Here is a 24,025-nt window from a genome sequence, read left to right on the forward strand (position 1 = left end):
AACATGGTTATCCCTAGTCGATCTATGAATTTAATGTGGTTCAAATCATTATCTTAGCAGGACTTTTCTCTTTTGGTAGACATTGAAAAGCTGATTATAACATTTATAGGAAGATAGAAAGGACCTATGTTATACAAAGCAATCTTGATGATTTACAAGGTGGAAGACTTAAATTTCCTTATTTCAAGATTTACTCTAATTATACAGTAATCAAGACTGTGATATCAGCATAAGGATATATAGTCATATAAATGGAGCAGAACAGAGAACTGATACATCATTTTTAACAAAGAAAGTATCCAATGAGGGAAAAGAAAGGCTTTTAAATAAAAAATGCTGGAACAACTAGACATCTGTATGGATAAAAGTTCGCCTTGACTCCCTACCTCACATGGTACCCAAAAGATAAATCAAGATGGATCATAGATCTAAATGTTGAAGCTAAAAGTATAAAGCTTTTAGAATAAACAAGTAAAGAATAGGCAAAGGTTTCCTTGATAGGATACAGAAAACAGCAACTGTTTTAAAGAAAACACCTAACACTCTATAAACTTCTTCAAAATAAAAAATTTCTGCTGGTCAAGAGACATGAAGAAAATAATAGCAAAACCTGTATCTGTAAAGGACTTGTATTAAGACTATATAAAGAAATTCTACAACTGAACAATGAAAATACAGCTTGATTAATTGGAGAAGGATCAGTACAGATGCTTGATGAATGATGCTATATTGAATGGCCAGTGAACACATGAAAATGTTACCAAACATCATCAATTATTAAGGAAATACAAAGTTAAACTGCAAGGAGATGCTACTTTACTTGTCCCATTAGCTTAAAGAGTAATACACCACATGTAGAGCGATGAAAACTCTTATAAAATTCAGAGTTTTTATGCTCTAACCCATGACTTAGCAATTCTACTCCTAGTCATTTATTTAATAGAAAATGAAAGCACATTTCCAAGATTTGTTCAAAAGTGCTTATAATAGGCTGAAACTGGACACAGATAAGGCATAATCCCTTTCTTTTCACCAGCTGGAGACTGGATCAACAAATAAGTATAGTCATAAATGGAATACAACTTAGCAATGATAAAGAACACTGTCTTGGTATGTCAGCAACGTAATGAATTTCAAATACATGATAGGTGAAAGAAAGCTTACACAACAGAGTACATTCTGTGTTCTATTTACATCAAGTTCTAGAACAGGCCAAATTGATACGTAATGGAAGAAAAAGCAGTGTTTTCGATAGTGGGGTGAGGATTAATTGTGAAAAGTCTTAGAGGAACTTGCTGGTTGATAGGAAATATTTTATTTTTTGTTTGGAGTTTGAGTTCAATGCTATACGTATATGTTAAAACTTATTAAATGGTATGTCTTTTATTGTATATAAAACCTGAAAAAAGTAAATACATTTTAAAAGAAATATGCGTTGAATTCTTGTTATTGATGTTCATGCTGAGGTATAATGGGATGATGTGTACTGTCATCTGCAACTTTGAAATGCGTCGAAAAGTAAGATGGATTAATGGATGGAGAAATATGATAAACTGGTCATAGCTAAATAATAACAATTGTAAAGTCTTGGTGATGCATGTATTGGTTTTTACTATAGTATCTCTAAAAACTTTCTGGTCTAAATTTGCATAATATATGTGAAAAATCTTCTCAGGGAACGTAGAATTGTGTTTTTGTATTTATGTAAGTAGTTGTCATGTAATTCTTTGATCTTAGAGAATCTGAAATTTCCAATGTGGGTGTACAGTGTCTCACTACCACCTGAGTTTATTTCCGGTTGTTGTAAAACAGTATAATTGATAATGAAATTTTTTTGATATTTTTGTCCTAGACATGGAATGTATAGTGCTCTAGCTTTTACTTTTTGAGAGACAGAAAAAGGCCCTGAGCATTGGTGTTGTGTCAATCATCCTAGGCTCAGATCTCCATTCTACCTCTCACTCAATACTTGGCCTTAAGCAGGTATTTAACTTTTTTTTTTTAGATCCAATTGGTTTGTCAAATGACTTCAATAACATATTCTTCACATAGTTGCTGTGAAGATTGGTGAGTCATGGCACAGCACACAGCTGAACATAGAAGACATTCAAGCAATGCCAGATTCCTTTAGGATGCAGGTAGACATTCCTAGGGCTTATAATAGATTTAGAAGTAGAATTAGTCTTTTACTTCTTCAGATCTCCTTTGAAGTCTGAGTGACTACAGAACCCATGGACACCCACCTTTAGTCACTAAATGCTGTGTTTCTGGTCTCTAGGGCCTGGTTGCATCTTGATTGGAAACTATTAAACATTTATAAGAAATAATACTGTAATTTGTTTAAGCTAAAAATTTTTTTCTTGAATTTTAGTTTATTGGTCTTAGTTAATAGTATAACTTTTACGTTGCTAAAAAGTTATAATCCAACTGTGTTCTCTGTTGACATTAACTGAAATACGTGTTCTTTTCTAGAGATCTTATTCTGTGAATCATAATATAAAAATATATCTTATGAAATTCTTTATAGATATCTCATTTAATTCTTACCATCCTATTAATAAAATACATTTTTATGTCATTTATATGTATTGAGTATCTTGTCTGAAATCACACAGCTAGAAAGTAGAAAGTTGTCATTTGAACACAACTCTGTGTGATTCTTTACCTGGCTATCTTAGCCATTTTGCCGAATGGCCTTTCCTTCTTTCCCTTATCCCCCATTTCCATGTATGTGTGTGTTGTCATTCTCTACTAGCTCTTTCTTCTTATATGCAAATAGGCCAGCTGTCTACATTTAAACAAACAGGATCTTTAATCCTGCTGCTCCCATACTCAAGACAAATTGGCAAGTATGTTGTTATCTGTTCTGTGAAGTGAAATTAGATCTCTTTTGATTTCAACAGCAAAACCTTATGTTTTATCTTTTTAAAAAGTCCTTAAATCACAAGTTAGAGCAATTAACGTCTATATTACTAATAATATTTCCAGTAGTATGCACGCTTTGGTAATGGTTAAATGGTTCTGAAATCTACACATGAGATGCTTCCCTTAAAGGGGCTTTTTGGCCAGTTCACCAATTATTTGAAAGAGGAAGTCTAGGTTGATTATATTGCTTTGAGTTAGAATATCTGAGAAAGTGGTACTTAAATTAGTTTGCTAGTGTTGCGTTGATAAAGTACTACATACTGGATGGCTTCAACAACAGAACTTTATTTTCTCACAGTCCTTGAGGCTGGAAGATCCTCTGGGACAAGTCCAGGTGCTGGCAGGGTTGATTTCTCCTGAGACCTCTCTCTGTGGCTTGCAAGGTGGCTGGGTCTTGACATGGCCTCTTCTCTGTGTGACCCTCCCCCTTCTTATAAGGATGTCAGTCAGATTGGATTAGGGCCCACCCTAACGACAGCATTTTAACAATCACCTATTTAAAGACCTTATTATCTCCAAGAACATTACATTCTGAGGACCTGAGACTTAAACGTATGAATTTGGGAGGACACAATTTAGCCTATAATAGTGCTATAAAGAGAAGTTCAAAAATGAAGATGGAGATTTTATTTTTTAAGAAAAAAATAAGTTTGCTTTTAGAATGTTAAATTGGGAATATATACTAGATAGTTGATGTTGTCACTTGGGATTTGGAAGAGAACACAAGGTTGGTTGCTTGATTTGGAAAGCATTTGCTTAGAGGTAGTATATTAGAATTAGAGCAACATAAGGAAATTGATTTTTCTCCACATTTCTGGGACAAGAGGAAAAAATAGTGTAAGTAATCGTAAAAATTCTTAGAAAGTATGAAGAAAGGAGCCCACAAGAGACATTTGAAGAACGAGATTTGTTTCTCATGGACTTTATTTCAGTTGGTCAGTTTATTTTCCTTTTATTAAATGCCAGAAATTTTAATACATCAATTGTAATGAAAATGTTTTTCAGATTGTAAATATTTTGGAAGGGATTTACTTAAAACAAGTTACTGATCCAACCAACTTCTTGAGTTCCAAAGCCATGGAGACATTTTATGGTGCTCCAGACAATCTACCCCTTTTTCTGTCTCTGGCAGCTGTAGCTTCAACATTCGAGATAGAGTTATGTGAGATTTGTGCTCTTTCCTTTGAAAGTGGAGGACTTTTCTGGGCATGGGTGCCTGATTTCCTGAGGTGGGATCATTGCCTCCTCTTTCTGTTTTCCCCAAATATCTCTGCGAAGTCTAGGTTGTTGAAATTTTCCTGGCCCTAAGCACTATTTTAGGGGATCTAAGTGGAAGAAAGGCTTCCAGCACACCTAAAGTTGATAGAAGATAATGGCAACTTGATTGTCCTTTCTTTTGACCATCTCTGTATCTTTTTACAAAATAAGCTTACGTCCACACTTTTTTTTTTTTTTAAGACAGGGTCTGGCTTTGTTTCTCACAATGGACTACAGTGGTGTGATCTCACAGCTCACTGTAGCCTCCACCTCCCCAGTCTCAGGTGATCCTCCCAGCTCAGCCTCCCAAGTGGCTGAGACTAGTGGTGCATGCCACCATGCCCTACTGGTTTCTGTATTTATTTATTTTTACTTACTTATTTCTTTTTTTGGAGAGACAAGGTTTTGCCATGTTGCCCAGACTGGTCTCAAATTCTTGAGCTCAAGCCATCTGCCTGTCTCAGCCTCCCAAAGTGCTGGGATTTCAGGCATGAGCCACCACACGTAATTTCTTTTATGTAATTATGGAAAGTACAGCTCTTTTCTTTACAGAATGTTTGCTTTCAGCCTTGCCACGTACATACACATCTTTAGCAACATCCAGTTTGTTACCAGGTCTCTCAGTTTAGTTTTTAAAAATTTTATTTTATTGAGGTGAAATTCACATAGCATCAAATTAACATTCAAAAGTGAATAATTCTTTGGCACTTGGTGGATTCACAATGTTTTGCAGCTAACACCTCTATCTCATTCTAAAACATTTCATCACCCTAGAAGGAGATACTACACTATTAAGCATCCATTCCATATTCCCCACCTCTTCTCAGTCCTTGGTAACACCAATCTGCTTTCTGTCTCTATGGTTTTACCTGTTCTGTTATTTCACATAAATGGAAATCATACAGCATGTGAACTTTTGTGTCTGGCTTCTTAACAAAATGTTTTTGAGCTTCCTCCACATTGTAGCATGTATCAGTACTTCATTCCTTTTTATAGCTGCATAATGTTCCATTGTATGTATATGCCACACATTGTTTAGCCATTCATTCACTAATGTGTATTTATTTCCTCCCTTTGGCTATTGTGAATAGAGCTGCTAGAAGCCTGGTGTACACATATCCGAGTACCTGTTTTCAGTTCTCTTTGATATATATGAAGGAGCATAATTGCTGGACTATGTGGTGATTTTATGTAACATTTTGAAAAACTACCTGTTTTCTGCAGTGACTGAACCATTTTACATTCCTGTCAGCAGTGCACAAAGGTTTCAGTTTTTCCACATCTCTTGCCAGCACTTACATTATGGTTTCTTCTACCCACTTAAAAAAAAATCCTAGTGGGTGTGAAGTGATACCTTATCAAGGTTTTGATTTGCAATTCTCTAATGGCTACTGATAATGAGCACTGTTTTATGTGCTGGTTGGTGATCTGAATATCTTCTTGGAAAAAATATCTATTCAAGTTTTTTGTTGTTTTTTTTTCTTGTTATAAGAGAATGATCTATGTATTCTGGATACTAGACCCTTGTCAAATATATGACTGGCAAATGTTTTCTCATATTCAGTAGGTGTTTTTTTCACTTTTTTTTTTGAGATAGGGTTTTAATTCTGTTGCCCAGGCTAGAGTGCAGGGGTACAATCATGGCTCAATGTAGCACTGCAGCCTCAGCTTCCCCAGGCTCAGATAATTCTCCCACCTCAGCCTCTCGAGTAGCTGGGACTATAGGCATGCACCAGCACACTTGGCTAATTTTTTTCCCCACCGAGACAGAGTGCTGCTCTGTTGCCCGGGTTGGAGTGCAGTGGTGTGATCTCGGCTCACTGCAACCTCTGCCTCCTGTGTTCAAGTGATTCTCCTGTCGCAGCCTCCCGAGTAGCTGGGATTATAGGCACACACCACCATGCCTGGCTAATTTTTGTATTTTTAGTAGATGCGGGGATTCACCATATTGGCCAGGCTGATCTCTAACTCCTGACCACAGGTGATCCACTTGCCTTGGCCTCCCAAAGTGCTGGGATTATAGGCATAAGCCCCCACACCTGGCCTGATTTTTGTATTTTTTTGTAGAGAGAGCGTTTCACCGTGTTGCTCAAGCTTGTCTTGAACCCCTGAGCTCAAGCGATCCACCCACTTTGGCCTTCCAAAGTGCTAGGATTACAGGCATGAGCCACGACACCTGGCCATGGTTTTTTTTTTTTTCCCCCCACTTTCTTGACAATATTCTTGGATGCACAGTAGTTTTTAGTTTTGAAAAAGTTCATTTATCTATTTTTTCTTCTGTTGCTCATAATCTTGATGTCATATCGAAGAAACAATTGCCAAATCCACGATCATGAAGATTTATTATCTGTTTTCTTAGGCTTTTATAGTTTTAGCTCTTATATTTAGGCCATTGATCTATTTTGAGTTAATTTTTGTGTATGGTGTGAGGCAGGGGTCCAACTACATTTTTTTTTAAAGAGATAAAGAGATAAAGTCCTGCTCTGTCACTCAGGCTGGAGTGCAGTGGCATGAACATAGCTTACTGCAGCTTTGAACCTCTGGGCCCAAGTGATCCACCCACCTCAGCCTCTCAAATAGCTAAGACTTCACCAAGGCTGGCTAATTTTTGTTTTTTTTTTTTAAGAAATGGGGTCTTGCTATGTTACCTAGGTTGTTCTCAAACTCCTGGCTTCAAGTGATCCTCCTGCCTCAGCCTCCCAAAGTGTTGGGATAACATGCGTGAGCCACCATGCTGGGCACCAACTTCATTTGTTTGAATATGGAAATCCGGTTGTCCCAGCACCATTTGTTGAAAAGATTATTCCTTACGGGCAGGTTGTGACACCCTTGTTCAGTGTATTGCATCTCTCATACAGAACATACAGTGGAAATGTTCACTTTTTTATCCCACATTGCAGTACCTTTGGCTGGGTTAATTTATGTGCATTTGATGTTATTATTGATATAGTTGCATTTATGTACACCAGTTTACTTTTTCATTTCCTAAATGTTTCAGCGTTTTTTTCTTGGGTCGCTCCTCATTTCTTTTACTTGAAAGCAATATTTTCTTTGGTAACATTTAGTTCTAATGTCATTTTCACAATTTTTTTTTTTTTTTTGGAGACAGCATCTTGCTCTGTTGCGCAGGCTGGAATGCAGTGGCAGAATGTTGGCTCATGGCAAACTCCACCTCCTGGGTTCAAGTAGTTCTCGTGCCTCAGTCTCCTAAGTAGCTGGGATTACAGGCATGTGCCACCAAGCCTAATTTTTTTTTTTTGAGATGGAGTCTCGCTCTGTCACCCAGGCTGGAGTGCAGTGGCGCAATCTCAGCTCACTACAACCTCCGCCTCCTGGGTTCACGCCATTCTCCTGCCTCAGCCTCCTGAGTAGCTGGGACTACAGGTGTCCGCCACCACGCCCAGCTAATTTTTTTGTATTTTTAGTAGAGATGGAGTTTCACCATGTTAGCCAGGATGGTCTCCATCTCCTGACCTCATGATCTGCCTGCCTCAGCCTCCCAGAGTGCTGGGATTACAGGCGTGAGCCACCGCGCCCAGCTCAATTTTTGTGTTTTTAGTAGAGACAGAGTTTCACCATGTTGGCCAGGCTGGTCTCTAACTCCTAGTCTCAAGTGGTCTGTCCGCCTTGGCCTCACAACGTGCTGTATTACAGGCATGAGGCACTGTACTCAGCCTACAGTATGTTTTTGAGGGAGATGTTATGGGTTACTTTAGTGCTTATCATGTACATCTCAACCAAATCTCCCTCAGATTTGTTGCTAGTTTTATTCCAGTGAGGCATAGAAACATTACCACTGTATGGCTCTACTTTCTCTTCCTCCTCTTTATGCTATTATTGTTATACATATTGTATCTGCTATAATTGTTAATATAATTTTGTATTAGAAGGGAAAAGAAAGGAGAGCAAGCATTTATAGTGTTAGATGACCCTTCTTATTTACCATTTTGTGTTCTCTTCATTGGTTCCTATGGAATCATGTTACCATGTGGTGGTGTTTCCTTAGTTTGATAAAGCTTTGTTCCCACGCACCACTCTTCTGTTACTCACAGATGTATGGCATTTCTATATGTTATAGGTACAAGCAGTACAATTATATACATATTTTATGCAGTTTTTAAAAATCAGCTAAGAGAACAAATACGCACATATGCTGAGTTTTAATTAGATAATTACTTTTGCTGACACCCAAATTTTTCATGTGGGCTTGTGTGGATTCTTAGGTCACTTGCCTTCAGCCTTAAGAAATTCTGTTTATATTTTATCAGGTGAGTCTGCAAGCAATAATCAGTTTTTGTTTATCTAGAAATGTATTTATCATGCCTTCATTTTGTTGTTGGTGGTGCTTTTCTTAAGATTTTTTTTTTTTTAGAGCAGCTTTAGTTTTACAGAAAAATTGAAAGGAAGATACAGAGATATCCCATAATTCCTTCCCCCACATATGCATAGCCTTCCTTTTATCAACATCCCCCACCAGAATGGTGTATTTGTTACAGTTGATGAACCTGTGTATACACATCTTTCTTACACAAAGTCACTGATTTCTATCAGGGTTAATTCTTGGCGTTGTACATTCTGTGAGTTTGAACAAATGTATAAAGATACCTGTCTACCATTATAATGTCATACAGTCATACAGAGTAGCGACACTGCACTAAAAATCCTCTATGCTCTGCCTAGTAATCATTCCCTCCACCCTAATCCCTGGCAACCACTGATCTTTTTACTGTCTCCATAGTTTTGCCTTATCCAGAATGTCATACAGTTAGAATCATATAGTATGTAACTTTTTTTGAGTACTTTCTTTCACTTAGTAATATGTATTTAACTTTCCTCCATGTCTTTTCATACCTTAATAACTTATTTCTTTTCAGCACTGAATTATGTTCCATTGTCTGGATATAAATTTTATTTATCCATTCGTCTACTGAAAGATATCTAGAAGGTTGCTTCTAGGTTTTGGCAATTATGATTAAAGGTGCTATAACCATACATGTGCACGTTTTCATGTGGAGATAAATTTTCAACTCCTTTGAGTAGGTGCCAAGCAGAGCAATTGTTGGATTGTATTGGGTAAGAGTATTTTTAGTTTTATAAGAAACTGCCAAACTGTCTTCCAAAGTGGCTGTAACATTTTGCATTCCCACCAGCAAGAGTTCCTTTTGCTCCATTTTCTTGTCAGCATTTGGTGGTGTCAGTGTTCTGAATTTTAGCCATTCTAGTAAGTATGTCCTGATGTCTCATTGTGGTTTAAATTTGCATTTCTCTGGTAATATATGATGTGGAGCATCTTTTCTTGTACTTATTTGCCATCTGTATCTGTGTCTTCTTTGGTGAGATATCGGTTAAGGCTTTGGGCCAATTTTTAATTTCTAAGGTAGAAGCTTAGATTATTGATTTTAGATCATTTTTCTTTTTTAATGCAGTCATATGTCATTTAGTGATCAGAATACATCCTGAGAAATGTGTCATCATTAGGTGATTTTGTCCTTGTGCAAACATCATAGAGTGCTCTTACTCAAACCTAGGTGGTTTAGCCTACTACACACCTACACTATATGGTATAGCCTATATCTAGACTGCAAACCTGTGTAGGATCTTACTGTACTGGATACTGTAGACAATTGGAACACAATGGTAATTATTTTTGTATCTAAGCATAGAAAAGGTACATTATAATATGGTATAAAACATAAACAATGGTACACATATATAGGGTACTTACCATGAATGGAGCTCGTAGGACTGAAAGGTGCTCTGGGTGAGTCAGTGAGTGAGTGTTGAGTGAATATGAAGGCCTAGGACATTAACGTACACTACTATCAACTTTATAAACATGGTACACTTAGACTACACTAAATTTATTTTTAAAATTTTTCTTTCTTCAATAATAAATTAATCTTAGCTTACTGTAATTTTTCACTTCTTAAACTTCGTTTTTTTCACTTTTTGACTCTTTAGTAATACCACTTTGTAATAACTCTTTTGTAATAACACTTAGCTTAAAACACAAACATATTGTTCAGCTGTACAAAAAAATGTTTTTTTGAGAGGGAGTCTCAGTCTGTTGCCCACGCTGGTGTGCAGTGGCGTGATCTCAGCTCATATATCCTTATTCTGTCAGCTTTTTTCTATTTAAAAAAATTCTTTAAACTTTTTTGTTAAAAACTAAGACACAGACACACACATTAGCCTAGGCCTACACAGGGTCAGGATCATCAATATCACTGTCTTCCACCTCTGTATCTTGTTCCACTGAAAGGTCTTCAGGGGCAGTAACACTCATGGAGCTGTCATCTTGTATGATATCAATGCCTTCTTCTGGAATACCTCCTGAAGGGATCTGCTTGAGGATCTTGAGGATGTTTTACAGTTAACTGAAAAATAATAAGTGAAAGGAGCATACTTTATTATTACTGTTATTATTATTATTATTATTATTTGAGATGGAGTCTTGCTCTGTCGCCCAGGCTGGAGTGCAGTGGTGTGATCTTGGCTCACTGCAACCTCAGCCTCCTGGGTTCAAGCAGTTCTCCTGTCTCAGCCTCCCGAGTAGCTGGGATTACAGGCACGCACCACTACGCCTGGCTAGTTTTTTTGTGTTTTTAGTAGAGACAGGGTTTCACCATGTTGGTCAGGCTGGTCTCGAACTCCTGACCTCAGGCGATCCCCACCTCAGCCTCCCAAAGTTCTGGGATTACAGGCATGAGCCACCACGCCTGGCCATGGAGTATACTTCAAAATAATGATAAAAAGTATAGTATAGTAAATACATAGCTTAATACTATGGTCATTATCAAACATGTATTGTACATAATTATATGTGCTATAGTTTTATACAGCTGGCAGCACACAGTAGGTCTGTTTACAACAGCATCACCATGAACATACGAAAAATGCATTGCACTATAAAGTTACAACTGCCATGACATCATTAGGTAATAGGAATTTCAGCTCCATTGTAATCTTACAAGACCAGCGTTGTATATGAGGTGTGTTCATTGACAAAAATATCATTATCATTATGTGGCACATGACTGTATATGCATTTAGTGCTATAAATTTCTCCTCTAACCATTGCTTTCACTACATCCCACAAATTTTGATAAGTTGTGTGTTACTTTCATATAGTTGAAAACATTTAAAAATTTCTCATCAGATTTCTTGTTTGACCCATGTGTATTTAGAAGTATTTCATTTTCATATATTTTGGGATGTTCCATGTATCTTTCTGTTAATTGATTTTTAGTTTAATTTCATTTTGGTCTAAGAGAAGATGTTACATAATTTGTTTTTAAAAATTTGTTAGCATGTGTTTTATGGCCTAGAATGTGATCTGTTTTGATGAATTTTCCATGTAATCTTGAGAATATGTATTCTGCTATTGTTGGATGAAGTGGTCTGTAAATGTCAATTATATCCAGTTGATAGGTGGTGTTATTGAGTTCAAATATATCTTTATGGATTTTCTGCCTGCTAAATCTGCCCATTTCTGTGAGAGATCTTGAAGTCTCAGATTATGATAGTGGACTAATTTATTTCACTTTGCAGTTTGTTTTTGTTTTATATATTTTAACACTCTGTTGATAGGTATATACATGTTAAGGATTGTTGTGTCTTCTTGGATAGTTGAATCCTTTATCATTGTGTAATGCCCTTCTCTATCCTTGATAACTTTCCTTGCTTTAAGTCTATTCTGCCTGAAATTAATAGGCTACTCCTCCTTTTCTTTCGTTAATGTTAGCCTGATATATCTTTCTTCAATCCATTTATGTTTAGTTTATATGTATCTTTACATATGAAGTGGGTTTCTTGTAGACAACATGCAGTTGGCTCTTGTTTTTTATTACACTTTGACAACTTGTCTTTTAATTAGTGTGTTGACCTTTAAAATGATCATTGGTATAATTGGGTTAATATCTACCATATTTGTTACTGGTTTCTATTTGTTGTTCTTGTTCTCTGTTCTTATTTTTATTTTCCACTCTTTGAGCATTTTATGTGATTCTCTTTTTTTCTTATCTTCTTAGTATAACCCTTACACTTCTTTCTTAGCTTTTAAAATGGTTGCCTTAGAGTTTGCAGTATACTTTTACAACTAATCTAAGCCAACTTTCCAATAACACTGTTACACATTTACAGATAATGTGGAGTATAATAGCAAAATTATCCTAATTTCTCTTTCTGTTCCTGGCATTCATTTTACTTATATGTAAGCATACGTAAATACATATAAGAGCATACGTAATTGAATACATGTTGCTGTAACTATTTTGAACAACCATTATCTGTTAGGTCAGTTAAGAATAAAAAAATAAAAATAAAATTTTACTGTCTTTATTCCTTCATCAGCTCTTCCTTTCTTTATGTAGAACTGAATTTCTGACCTATAATTCCTTCTTCTGTAGAACTTCAATACTTCTTGCAAGGCAGTTTTACTGGCAATAGAGTCACTCAATTTTTGTTCATCTGACAAAATATTTTTCCTTCACTTTTGAGGCATAATTTTACTCACTACAACAGAATTCTAGATTGGTAATTTTTTTCTCTCAACAGTTCATTTTTTTTTAAAATTTAAATTTAAATTTTTATTTTTTGAGATGGAGTCTCGTTCTGTTGCCCAGGCTGGAGTACAGTGGCACGATCTCAGCTTACTGCAACCTCCACCTCCTAGGTTCAAGTGATTCTCTGGCCTCAGCCTTCCGAGTAGCTGGGATTACAGGCGTGTGCCACCACATCTGGCTAATTTTTGTATTTTTAGTAGAGACAGGGTTTTGCCATGGTGGCCAGGCTGGTCTTGAACTCCTGGCCTCAAGTGATCCACTCACATCAGCCTCCCAAAGTGCTGGGATTACAGTCGTGAGCCACCATGCCCAGACCTCTTTCAACAGTTTAACCATTTCACTCTACTCTCTTGCTTGCATTGTTTCTGAGAAGTTGTTATCTTTGCTTCTCTATAAATAAGGTATTTTCACCCCCTTCAACTTCCTTCAGAAATTTGTTTTTGTTAGATTTTTTGTGCAGTTTAAAAATGATAGATGCCTAAGTTTTTGCTTTTTTTTTTTTTTTTCTCCTGCATTTATCTAGCTTGCTTTCCTTAGTTTCTCAGATCTGTGTGTGGTTTGGTGTGTGACAGTAGTTTGGGGAGATTCTCAGTCATTGTTGTTTCAAATATTTCTAATGTCCATTTTTCTCTTTTTTCTACTTCTGGTATTCCCATTAAGTGTATGTTACATCTTTTATAGTTTTCCCACACTTCTTAGATATTCTATTTTTTTAGTCTTTTCCCTGTTTGCTTTTCAGTTTTGGAGGTTAGTAGTAGTCCATTGTGTAGATGTAGCACATTTTAAAAAGCTGTTCACCAGTTGATTTGTGTTTGGTGTTTTTACACTTTTTGGCTATTATGAATACTGTTGCTCTGAAATTGATATGCAAGTTTTTCTGTGAACATACTGTTACTGAAACACCAGGGGTTTGGTCTAGGTCCTCTTGCTTGCCGCACAGAAAGCCAGTGACTGAGACAAAGAGTATTGCCAAAGAAGAAGGCTTTAATTGGGTGCTATAGCTGGGGAGATGGGAGCTCAGTCTCAAATCCCTCTCCCTGACCAACTAAAATTAGGGGTTTAGGTAGCAGGGGAAAATGTAACAATGTGAAACAAAACAAGAGCTAGGGAGGGGCAAGGAAGCAATCATGATGAGGGGTTCAGCATTTCATTGTTTGGATGTGGTGATCTGGTGAATTTCAGTTCTTTGATACTTTCTGAGAGCAGAAGGTCCTTTCCTGCTGAAGGAACTCAGAGTAGAAGGTTATTTCCTGAAGAAGGAACTCAGATAAAGGTAAGTTTTAAGCTTAAAGAATTTCTTTGTTTATATTAAAAAACTATCTGTGGGACTGTTGAGTTGGTTTCAGTATGTGTGCAGTTCTCTTGTATATACCTAGAAGTCGAATTGTTAGATCATGTTATCTTTGTATTTTACTTTTTAAGGAACTGACATTTTTCTCTGAAGTGGCTGCACTGTTCTGCATTCCCACTAGAAATGTTTGAGGGTTTCCAGTTTCTCCATATTCTTATCAACACAGCCCTTCATCTCCTTTTTCATTATAGCATTCTAAGTGGGTGTGGAATGGTATCTTTTTTGTTTTGATTTGCATTTCTCTAATGGCTAATGATATTTTCATGTGCTTATTGGCCGTTTGTGTATGTTCTTTGGAGAAACGTCTGTTTAAATTATTTGCCCATTTTTCAATTGGCTTAATTGTGTGTGTGTGTTTTGTTTGGTTTTGCTTCTTTTTTGAGACAGAGTCTTGCTCTGTCACCCAGGCTGGAGTGCAGTGGCCTTATCATAACTTACCACAGCCTTGACCTCCTGGGTTCAACCTGCCCTTCCAGCTCTGCCTCCCAAGTAACTGGGACTACAGAGGGGCCTACCGCCACCTCTGGCTACTTGTTTAATTTTTTCATAGAGACAAGGTTGTACCATGTTGCCCAGGCTTGGCTTGAACTCCTGGGCTCAAGTGATCCTCCTGCCTTGGCCTCCCAAAATGCTGGGATTATAAGCATGAGCCACCACACCTGGCCCTTATCTGTGTTTTTATTATTAACTTGTAAGAGTTCTGTATGTTTTCGGTGTACACGTCTTTTTTTTTCCAAATGTATGATTTGTAAATATTTTTTTCCCATCATTGAGTTTTATTTTCACCTCTGAAATATCTTTTTTTCCATAAAAGTTTTTGTTTTTAGTATGTTTTTGGTTGCTGCTGCTTTTTGTGTCACATGTAAGAAACCTTTAAAAAAAAAAAAGTCATGAAGATTTTTACCTGTGTTTTCTTCTAAGACCTTTCTAGTTTCAGCTTTTCGATTTAGATGTATGGTCCGTTTTGAATTAACTTTTTTGGTGGTGTATTAGGTAGGTGTCCAGATTTATTACTTTACATGTAAATATTCAGCTGTTGTAGCACCATGTTTTAAGAAGACTGTTCTTTTACTATTTAAAGGTCATGGCACCCTTGTGAAAACTTAGTTTACTGTAGGTGTATCGATTTATTTCTGGATTTTCTATTCAGTTCCATTGGTCTATATGTCTATCCTCATGTCAGTTCCACCTTACCTTAATTAATGTAATTTTATAGTAGGTTTTAAAATTGGAAAGTGAGAGCCCTATAACTTTGATTTCTTTTTCAAGGTTGTTTTGGCTCTTCTGATTCTTCTGTATTTCTATATGAAGTTTAGAGTAAGCATTTCCATTTCTGTGCTCTTATCCCCAGCCTGTAGGTCTCTTGCCTGTCCCTTTCCTGGTGGTTGTGTGTGGGAGGCCAGAGGTGTATTCCAAATGGAAAGAGATTGCATTCTTGTAGTGATCTGGTGGTAAACTTGGCCTGAAGATTTCAAGATGGGACATGGTTAAAAGATACATTGTTCTACTTTTATGGTATGAAATTCCCCATATAAATTTAACATGACCAGAAATTTTGAGATTGTCAAATGAAACACAGTAACTACCTTTGAGAGAGTCATTGGAAGTTTGTATTCATATATATTACAGTGGAAGATGCAGCATCATTAGTAAGGATTGAATCAGGATTAAATAAATGGCATTAATGAACTGCAGCAGATATATGTTGTTTCAGTACTAACATGTCATAGTGTGTCCAGAATTGGTGGGTTTGTGGTCTCACTGACTTCAAAAATGAAGCCGCGGACCCTTGCAGTGTTACAGTTCTTAAAGATGGTGTGTCCGGAGTTTGTTCCTTCAGACGTTCAGATCTGTCTGGAGCTTCTTCCTACTGGTGGGTTCGTGGTCTCGCTGGCTTCAGGAGTGAAGCTGCAGACCTTCGTGAGGAGTGTTACAGCTCTTAAAGGCGGCGTGGACCCAAAGAGTGAGCAGCAGCAAGACTTATTGCAAAGAGCAAAAGAACAAAGCTTCCACAGTGTGGAAGGGGACCTGATCAGGTTGCCGCTGGCTGGCTTGGGCAGCCTGCTTTTAGTCCCTTATCTGGCCCCACCCACATCCTGCCGATTGGTCTGTTTTGACAGAGTGCTGATTGGTGCATTTACAATCCTCTAGCTAGACATAAAAGTTCTCCAAGGCCCCACTAGGTTAGCTAGATACAGAGTATTGATTGGTGTATTTATAAACCCTGAGCTAGACACAGAGTGCTGATTGGTATGTTTATAATCCCTTAGCTAGACATAAAAGTTCCCCAAGTCCCCACCAGACTAAGGAGCCTAGCTGTCCTCACCCAGTGGATCCTGCCCAGGGGCTGCAGGTTGAGCTACCCGCCAGTCCCGAGCCGTGCCTGCACTCCTCAGCCCTTGGGCAGTTGATGGGACTGGGTGCCACAGAGCAGGGGGCAGTGTCCATCCGGGAAGCTTGGGCTGTGCAGGAGCCCATGGCAGAGAAGGGTGATTGGGCATGGCAGGCTGCAGGTCTTGAGCCCTGCCCAGTGGGGAGGCAGGTGAGGCCCCGTGAGAATTTGAGCACAGCCTGGCACTGCTGGCGGACCCAGCGCAACCTCCGCAGCTGTGGGTCCGGGTGCTAAGCCCCTCACTGCCATTGGCCCGCAGTGCCAGCTGGCCGCTCAGAGTGCAGGGCGCCCGCTGGAACTCGCAGCTGGCCCGTGAGCGTGTGCAGCCCCGGTTCCTGCCCGTGCCTCTCCCTCCACACCTCCCTGCAAGCAGAAGGAGGTGGCTCCAGCCTTGGCCAGCCCAGAGAGGGGCTCCCACAGCGCCGTGGGGGGCTGAAGGGCTCCTCAGGCATTGCCAGAGTGGTCGCGGATGCTGAGGAGGTGCCGAGAGCAAGGGCTGCTAGCACGTTGCCATCTCTCAATAGGAATCATGGCATTGTGAGTAATACTAGCGTTATTGCCTTTTTCTTGGGTGAAAGTTAGGAGATTAGCCAGGAAAGCAGATATAACAATGAAGAACTTAGAGATGGTGCCTGGACACTTTGAAGAAAGTTCATGTGCATGTGAACAATAAATAAATACTTAAGAGTATCTATTTTCTATCTATGTTCTAAAACTTAATTGAAAAATCACTCGTGTCCATGGGCCCATGATTTTGTAATATACTTGAAAAATTATATATACATAAAGAGGCCTCACAAAAAAATTATTTTTTTGGGGGGCTTCTATGTATCCTAAGGGTAGTCCTGCTCAAGTTTACGTTAGTAGATACCATCCCACCTGTTGTTGGGTGGTCAGCCTTGACGTCTTTCAGCCTAAATGGCTTAACATAGGTGGGAATAGGGAATTGCTTTTAAAAGTAAAGGAAAAAATGAGTAAAATTAATTGAGCTTGCATTGTTCTAGTTTGGATAAAAGTACTACTTAGAGTGAATCTTCATGAGCGAGAGGTCACTATGAGAAAGTAAAGAATTTCCTTAACTAGATCTTTGAATTTGTCTTAGTACAACTGCTCAGGGGTTTTTAAATATTTAATATTTAACATTTCCATTTTAATTATTATCTTTAAGAAATGAGTCACCATTCAAGAATTAAGATTTAACACGGAATCATGGGATTAGATTGTTGGAAGTTTAGAGATTTTGTGCCTTTATTATAAAAAAGAAACTGAAAGTGTTCTACGTTGTGCTTTGAAAGGATGGCCCCTTCTGTTTAACTTACTGTGTTTCTAGTGAGAACGAATTTACTATGATCCTACTATTTTTCTATGGAGAACTAACCTAACATGCCCGTATTAAAAACTAATTCGCCATGTTTGTGTGGTTGTAGCCAGAGAAAAATATTTGAAGGTGAAAATTTATTTACCATTCTTTTTATGTAATTAACCTATATCTTAATTTCCATGTTTTTCTCGCTTACCTGAAGAAGATCAGTAGATGACAATGAACTAAGTACTGGGGCTTGTGAAAATGGGTGTTTATTTAAACCACCCACAAGACAAGGATAAGCTTTGCATTTTGAGGACTTGTTTAGAGTGAAAAGGAAAACTCACTTTTTTATTTAAAACAAACTTTAAGCTGAATACATGTTGAGCATAACATAATTGTTTACATTCTTTTTTTTTTTTGAGATGGAGTCTTGCACTGTCACCCAGGCTGGAGTGCAATAGTGCAATCTTGGCTCACTGCAACCTTCGCCTCTCAGGTTCAAGCAATTCTTCTCCCTCAGCCTCCCGAGTAGCTGGGATTATAGGCATCCACCACCACAGCTGCCTAATTTTTTGTATTTTTAGTAGTGACGGGGTTTCACTATGTTGGCCAGGCTGGTCTGGAACTCATGACCTCGTGATCCACCCACCTTGGCCTCCCAAAGTGCTGTGATTACAGGCGTGAGCCACCGCACCTGGCCTGTTTACATTCTTCTATTGCTGCTTTCATTTGTATCCATGATTGTAAACGTAGTCTTTCCATAAATGTATTCTAGATGTGGTATAATTTTGTGGGGCTTTTCCTGTTTTTCATGCTTATTATTTTTAGTGGCTGTTATAACTTTATATTATGCCTTCTTTCTTCACCTTCCAAAAGTAGATAAAGTTTCTCACACAAAAGAGGTTATGGGCTTTATCAATAAATGTGTGCTTTTAGGGGCATTTTGTCCTGTATGGCTACGAGTTCCCAAGGGGAGATATAATTCGTAATAATAGGTTAGTAAATACTAAATTCCATTTTCTGTTCCATTTTCAAATTTTTTTTCTGTTTAATGTTTTACTTTGTTGCAGATAATGCTTATGCAAAACAGAACTTTTTTTTTTCCTATACTGGATCTCCACCCCTGTGTTTACTGTTAAGAGTCTGAAGTTTTACATCGTCGATACCCACTCCCTAAGTTTCGGTTTCCAGAGCCACTAGTAACATTTGTCCCTCATGGTGGAACAACGTATGGGAATATTCCTGTGTGCATCCAGGAGCATTTTTCAGATTTCTTTGCTAAAGCTTTATTGCCATCTATGATAACTTCTCATCACAGTACATAGAAAGCAGCAGCACTGTCTGACTCGGCCTTCTCAGCAACTCCTACAGAATCTTCCCCTCCGAAGTCCCTGCCAAAACCACACAAGACATGTTTCTCGGAGTTGTGCATGGAGAATATCACCAATGTATTTGTTGCCTTCTGTCGGGCTTTTTTCCATTCTTCACCTTTTATTACTATCTCTAGTGATCTCGAAAAGGATATTTTATGTGAAATTGTGTATTTAAGGAAACTGTTGAAAAAAGTCTAAATATTTGTATTAAGATTTAGAATGGGAGAAGGATTTTGTCTAGTTTAGGAGACATTTTCATTTGTTTATTGTCATATGGAATTGTCTGAATTTTAGAGCTAGGAAAGCAGCCTAGGGCAGGCCTGACCTCCTGCATGGGCTACCCCCTGTGCTGCCCTACCTATTTAGTTGTCATGGTAACACAACGCAGATTCTCTTCCTCATGTTTCTGACCTATCTTCTCTTGTACTTCGTAATGTCTTTGTTGTTGTTGTTGTTGTTGTTGTTGTTGTTGAGATAGAGTCTTGCTCTGTCGCCCAGGCTGGAGTGTAGTGGTACGGTCTTGGCTCGCTGCAGCCTCCGTCTTCTGGGTTCAAGCAATTCTCTTGCCTCAGGCTCCCAAGTAGCTAGGATTAGAAGTGCATGCCACCACACCCGGCTAATTTTTATATTTTTCGTGGAGATGGAGTTTCACCACGTTGGCCAGGTTGGTCTCGAACTCCTGACCTCAGGTAATGCACGTGCCTCGTCCTCCCAAAGTACTGGGATTTCAAATATGAGCAGCTGCGCCCGGCCTGAAATGTCTTATTTTTATATTTTTAAAGGTACCTTTTAGTACACATTGTAGATTCTCTTATTATTACCTTTTTTATGCACGCTGGTGTTTAAATATTTACATACCTTTAGTGCAGATACCTCTCCTGGCTACCCTTTCTTTCTGACTTTAGGCTGTACTGTATTTATAAAGTAATTGTGAGCATTTTCCCAGCATGTTCTTAAAACCAGACTAGTCATATTTATGAGCAGATATTTCAGAATATGTACATAATTTATAAAAACAAATCTCCCAGTTGCATCTAGGGTTCTGTTTGATTGGAAATTGTTAAGGCATACACTCTCCAAGCTCATTATCTAGCTGTTCTAACTTTATTATACTAGTAAATTAATATTATGTTTAGGTGGATGTTATATCATCCATGTTAACTCTTAGGAGAAGTTTTGAAGATTCTAGCCTTGTTTTGTTTATTGATGATTTTTTTCTCTTTTAAATACCTAATACAAATTCTAGTGTTTGAGAATACAGAGTGCCTTTAATATAAAAAAATTATTTGGAATATAAAAATCTGATTGACAGGATTAAAATTAAGATGCAAAATAGGAAAAGATTCCCTTTATCTGTACCATTTTTGAAATCAGGTATCTGAAAATTGGACTTTTGTGTTCAGGGAGACACTTGAGTCTCTTCTTTAGGTTAGGATTTCTCATTCCCAGTACTTAGCATAGAGGTTGGCATGTGCTAGATACTCACTAAATGTTTACTGAATCAATCAACTAATGAAGTGGAGGGTGTGAAACAGGGTCACTGTGCACTGGTTACCAACTTGTCCAAGTTCAGTGAGACACAACTTACATGAAGCTGGTTTATTACTTACAGACAGGCAGTGAGGGCCAGAAGAAGCCTAAGGATTTCTTGTGTGCCAGTCTCTCAAGGCTGAGGAAAGCTGCCTGGGGTGGGTGGAGTCTCATCTCTGTGTGCTCCACTTCTAACATAGCTGCAGGACCTCAGAAAGCAGCCTGACATGGGTTTTATACTCCACAGGCCACAGAACTGTTAGACTAAAGTGTGGAAGGACATCCTGTTTCGGGCAGGTATTGAAACAGAACCTGGGCTTCTCCTGCCAGTCCTTCCCTTTTTCAGGATGTTTCATTCCCAGAACGTTCTACGGTTAATTCTTAAGAATACTAGGAGGAGCAGGGAGAACTGGGTCCATCCAACGCCACCTGGAGAATTGTCCTTCATGGGGGAAAAAGATAATGCTTGTAGGACATTCTTATGCATTTAATCTTCTGTGGCAAAGACTCTACTGGGCCATTTTATGTATTTTATTGGCTTTTTCTTTTTTTATTATTATTATACTTTAAGTTCTAGGGTACATGTGCACAACGTGCAGGTTTGTTTCATATGTATACATGTGCCATGTTAGTGTGCTGCACCCATTAACTCGTCATTTACATTAGGTATTTCTCCATGCTATCCCTCCCCCATCCCCACACCCCATGACATGCCCGGGTGTGTGATGCTCCCCATCCTGTGTCCAAGTGTTCTCATTGTTCAGTTCTCACCTATGAGTGAGAACATGCAGTGTTTGGTTTTCTGTCCTTGTGATAGTTTGCTCAAAATGATGGTTTCTAGCTTCATCCATGTCCCCACAAAGGACATGAACTCATCCTTTTTTATAGCTGCATAGTATTCCATGGTGTATATGTGCCACATTTTCTTCATCCAGTCTATCGTTATTGGACATTTGGGTTGGTTCCAAGTCTTTGCTATTGTGAACAGTGCCACAATAAACATACATGTGAATGTGTCTTTATAGCAGCATGATTTATAATCCTTTGGGTATATGCCCAGTAATGGGATTTCTAGTTCTAGATCCTTGAGGAATCGCCACACTGTCTTCCACAATGCTTGAACGAGTAGACAGTCCCACCAACAGTGTAAAAGCGTTCCTATCTCTCTACATCCTTCCAACACCTGTTGTTTCCTGACTTTTTAATGATCGCCATTCTAACTTGTGTGAGATGATATCTCATTGTGGTTTTGTTTTGCATTTCTCTGACGGCGAGTTATGATGAGCATTTTTTCATGTGCCTGTTGGCTGCATAAATCTTCTGAGAAGTGTCTGTTCATATCCATTGCCTACTTTTTGATGGGGTGGTTTGATTTTTTCATGTAAATTTGTTTAAGTTCTTTGTAGATTCTGGATATTAGCCCTTTGTCAGATGGGTAGATTGCAAAATTTTTCTCCCATTCTGTAGGTTGCCTGTTCACTCTGATGGTAGTTTCTTTTGCTGTGCAGAAGCTCTTTAGTTTAATTAGATCAAAGTTGTCAATTTTGGCTTTTGTTGCCATTGCTTTTGGTGTTTTAGACATGAAGTCCTTGCCCATGCCTATGTCCTGAATGGTATTGCCTAGATTTTCTTCTAGGTTTTTGTGGTTTTAGGTTTAACATTTAAGTCTTTAATCCATCTTGAATTAATTTTTGTATAAGGAGTAAGGAAGGGATGCAGTTTCAGCTTTCTAAATACGGCTTGCCAGTTTTCCTAACACCATTTATGAAATAGGGAATCCTTTCCGCATTTCTTGTTTCTGTCAGGTTTGTCAAAGATCACATGGTTGTAGATGTGTGGTATTATTTCTGAGGACTCTGTTCTGTTCCATTGGTCTATATCTCTGTTTTGGTATCAGTACCATGGTGTTTTTGTTACTGTGGCTTTGTAGTATAGTTTGAAGTCAGGTAGCGTGATGCCTCCAGCTTTGTTCTTTTGACTTAGGATCATCTTGGCAATGTGGGCTCTTTTTTGGTTCCATATGAACTTTAAAGTAGTTTTTTCCAATTCTGTGGAGAAAGTCATTGGTAGCTTGATGGGGATGGCATTGAATCTATAAATTACCTTGGGCAGTATGGCCATTTTTACGATGTTGATTCTTCCTATCCGTGAGTATGGAATGTTCTTCCATTTGTTTGTGTCCTCTTTTATTTTGTTGAGCAGTGGTTTGTAATTCTCCTTGAAGAGGTCCTTCACATCCCTTGTAAGTTGGGTTCCTAGGTATTTTATTCTCTTTGAAGCAATTGTGAATGGGAGTTCACTCATGATTTGGCTGTCTGTCTGTCTGTTATTGGTGTATAGGAATGCTTGATATTTTTTTGCACATTGATTTTGTATCCTGAGACTTTGCTGAAGTTACTTAGCAGTTTAACGAGATTTTGGACTGAGATGATGGGGTTTTCTAAGTATACAATCATGTCATCTGCAAACAGGTACAATTTGACTTCCTCATTTCCTAATTGAATACCCTTTATTTCTTTCTCTTGCCTGATTGCCCTGACCAGAACTTCCAACACTGTGTTGAATAGGAGTGGTGAGAGAGGGCATCCCTTGTCTTGTGCCAGTTTTCAAAGCGAATGCTTCTAGTTTTTGCCCATTCAGTATGATACTGGCTGTGGGTTTGTCATAAATAGCTTTTATTATTTTGAGATACGTTCCATCAATACCTGGTTTATTGAGAATTTTTAGTATGAAGTGCTGTTGAATTTTGCCAAAGGCCTTTTCTCCATCTATTGAGATGATCATGTGGTTTTTGTCTTTGGTTCTGTTTATGTGATGGATTAAATTTATTGATTTGCATATGTTGAACCAACCTTGCATCCCAGGGATGAAGCCAACTTGATCGTGGTGAATAAGCTTTTTCATGTGCCACTGGATTCGGTTTCCCAGTATTTTATTGAGGATTTTTGCATCAATGTGCATCAGGGATATTGGTCTAAAATTGTCTTTTTTTTTTGTTGTGTCTCTGCCAGCCTTAGTATCAGGATGATGCTGGCCTCATAAAATGAGTTAAGGAGGATTCCCTCTTTTTCTATCGATTGGAATAGTTTTTCAGAAGGAATGGTACCAGCTCCTCTTTGTACCTCTGGTAGAATTTGGCTGTGAATCCGTCTGCTCCTGGACTTTCTTAGTTGGTAGGCTATTACTACCTCAATTTCAGAGCCTGTTATTGGTCTCTTCAGGGATTCGACTTCTCCCTGGTTTAGTCTTGGGAGGGTGCGTGTGTGCAGGAATTGATTAATTTCTTCTAGATTTTGTAGTTTATTTGTGTAGAGGTGTTTATAGTAT

The 24,025-nt window shown here is 38.2% G+C and overlaps 1 protein-coding gene across 42 annotated transcripts in view; it reads left to right on the top strand.

The window, feature by feature from the left end:
- SPIDR (scaffold protein involved in DNA repair) overlaps positions 1-24,025 on the top strand; it is a 481,215-nt gene that overhangs the window by 66,531 nt on the left and 390,659 nt on the right. The window contains exon 1 of one of the 42 annotated variants that reach the window (XM_028852654.2): positions 15,467-15,612. The exons of the other annotated variants lie outside the window; for them this stretch is intronic. Coding sequence (XP_028708487.2) covers positions 15,610-15,612 — 3 coding nt within the window. The 5' untranslated portion in view covers positions 15,467-15,609. Of the gene's footprint in view, positions 1-15,466; positions 15,613-24,025 lie in introns of those variants that run through there. 42 annotated transcript variants of the gene reach the window in all.

Source organism: Macaca mulatta, chromosome 8 (genome assembly GCF_049350105.2).
Source record: "Macaca mulatta isolate MMU2019108-1 chromosome 8, T2T-MMU8v2.0, whole genome shotgun sequence".
Taxonomy (NCBI): Eukaryota; Metazoa; Chordata; class Mammalia; order Primates; family Cercopithecidae; genus Macaca; species Macaca mulatta.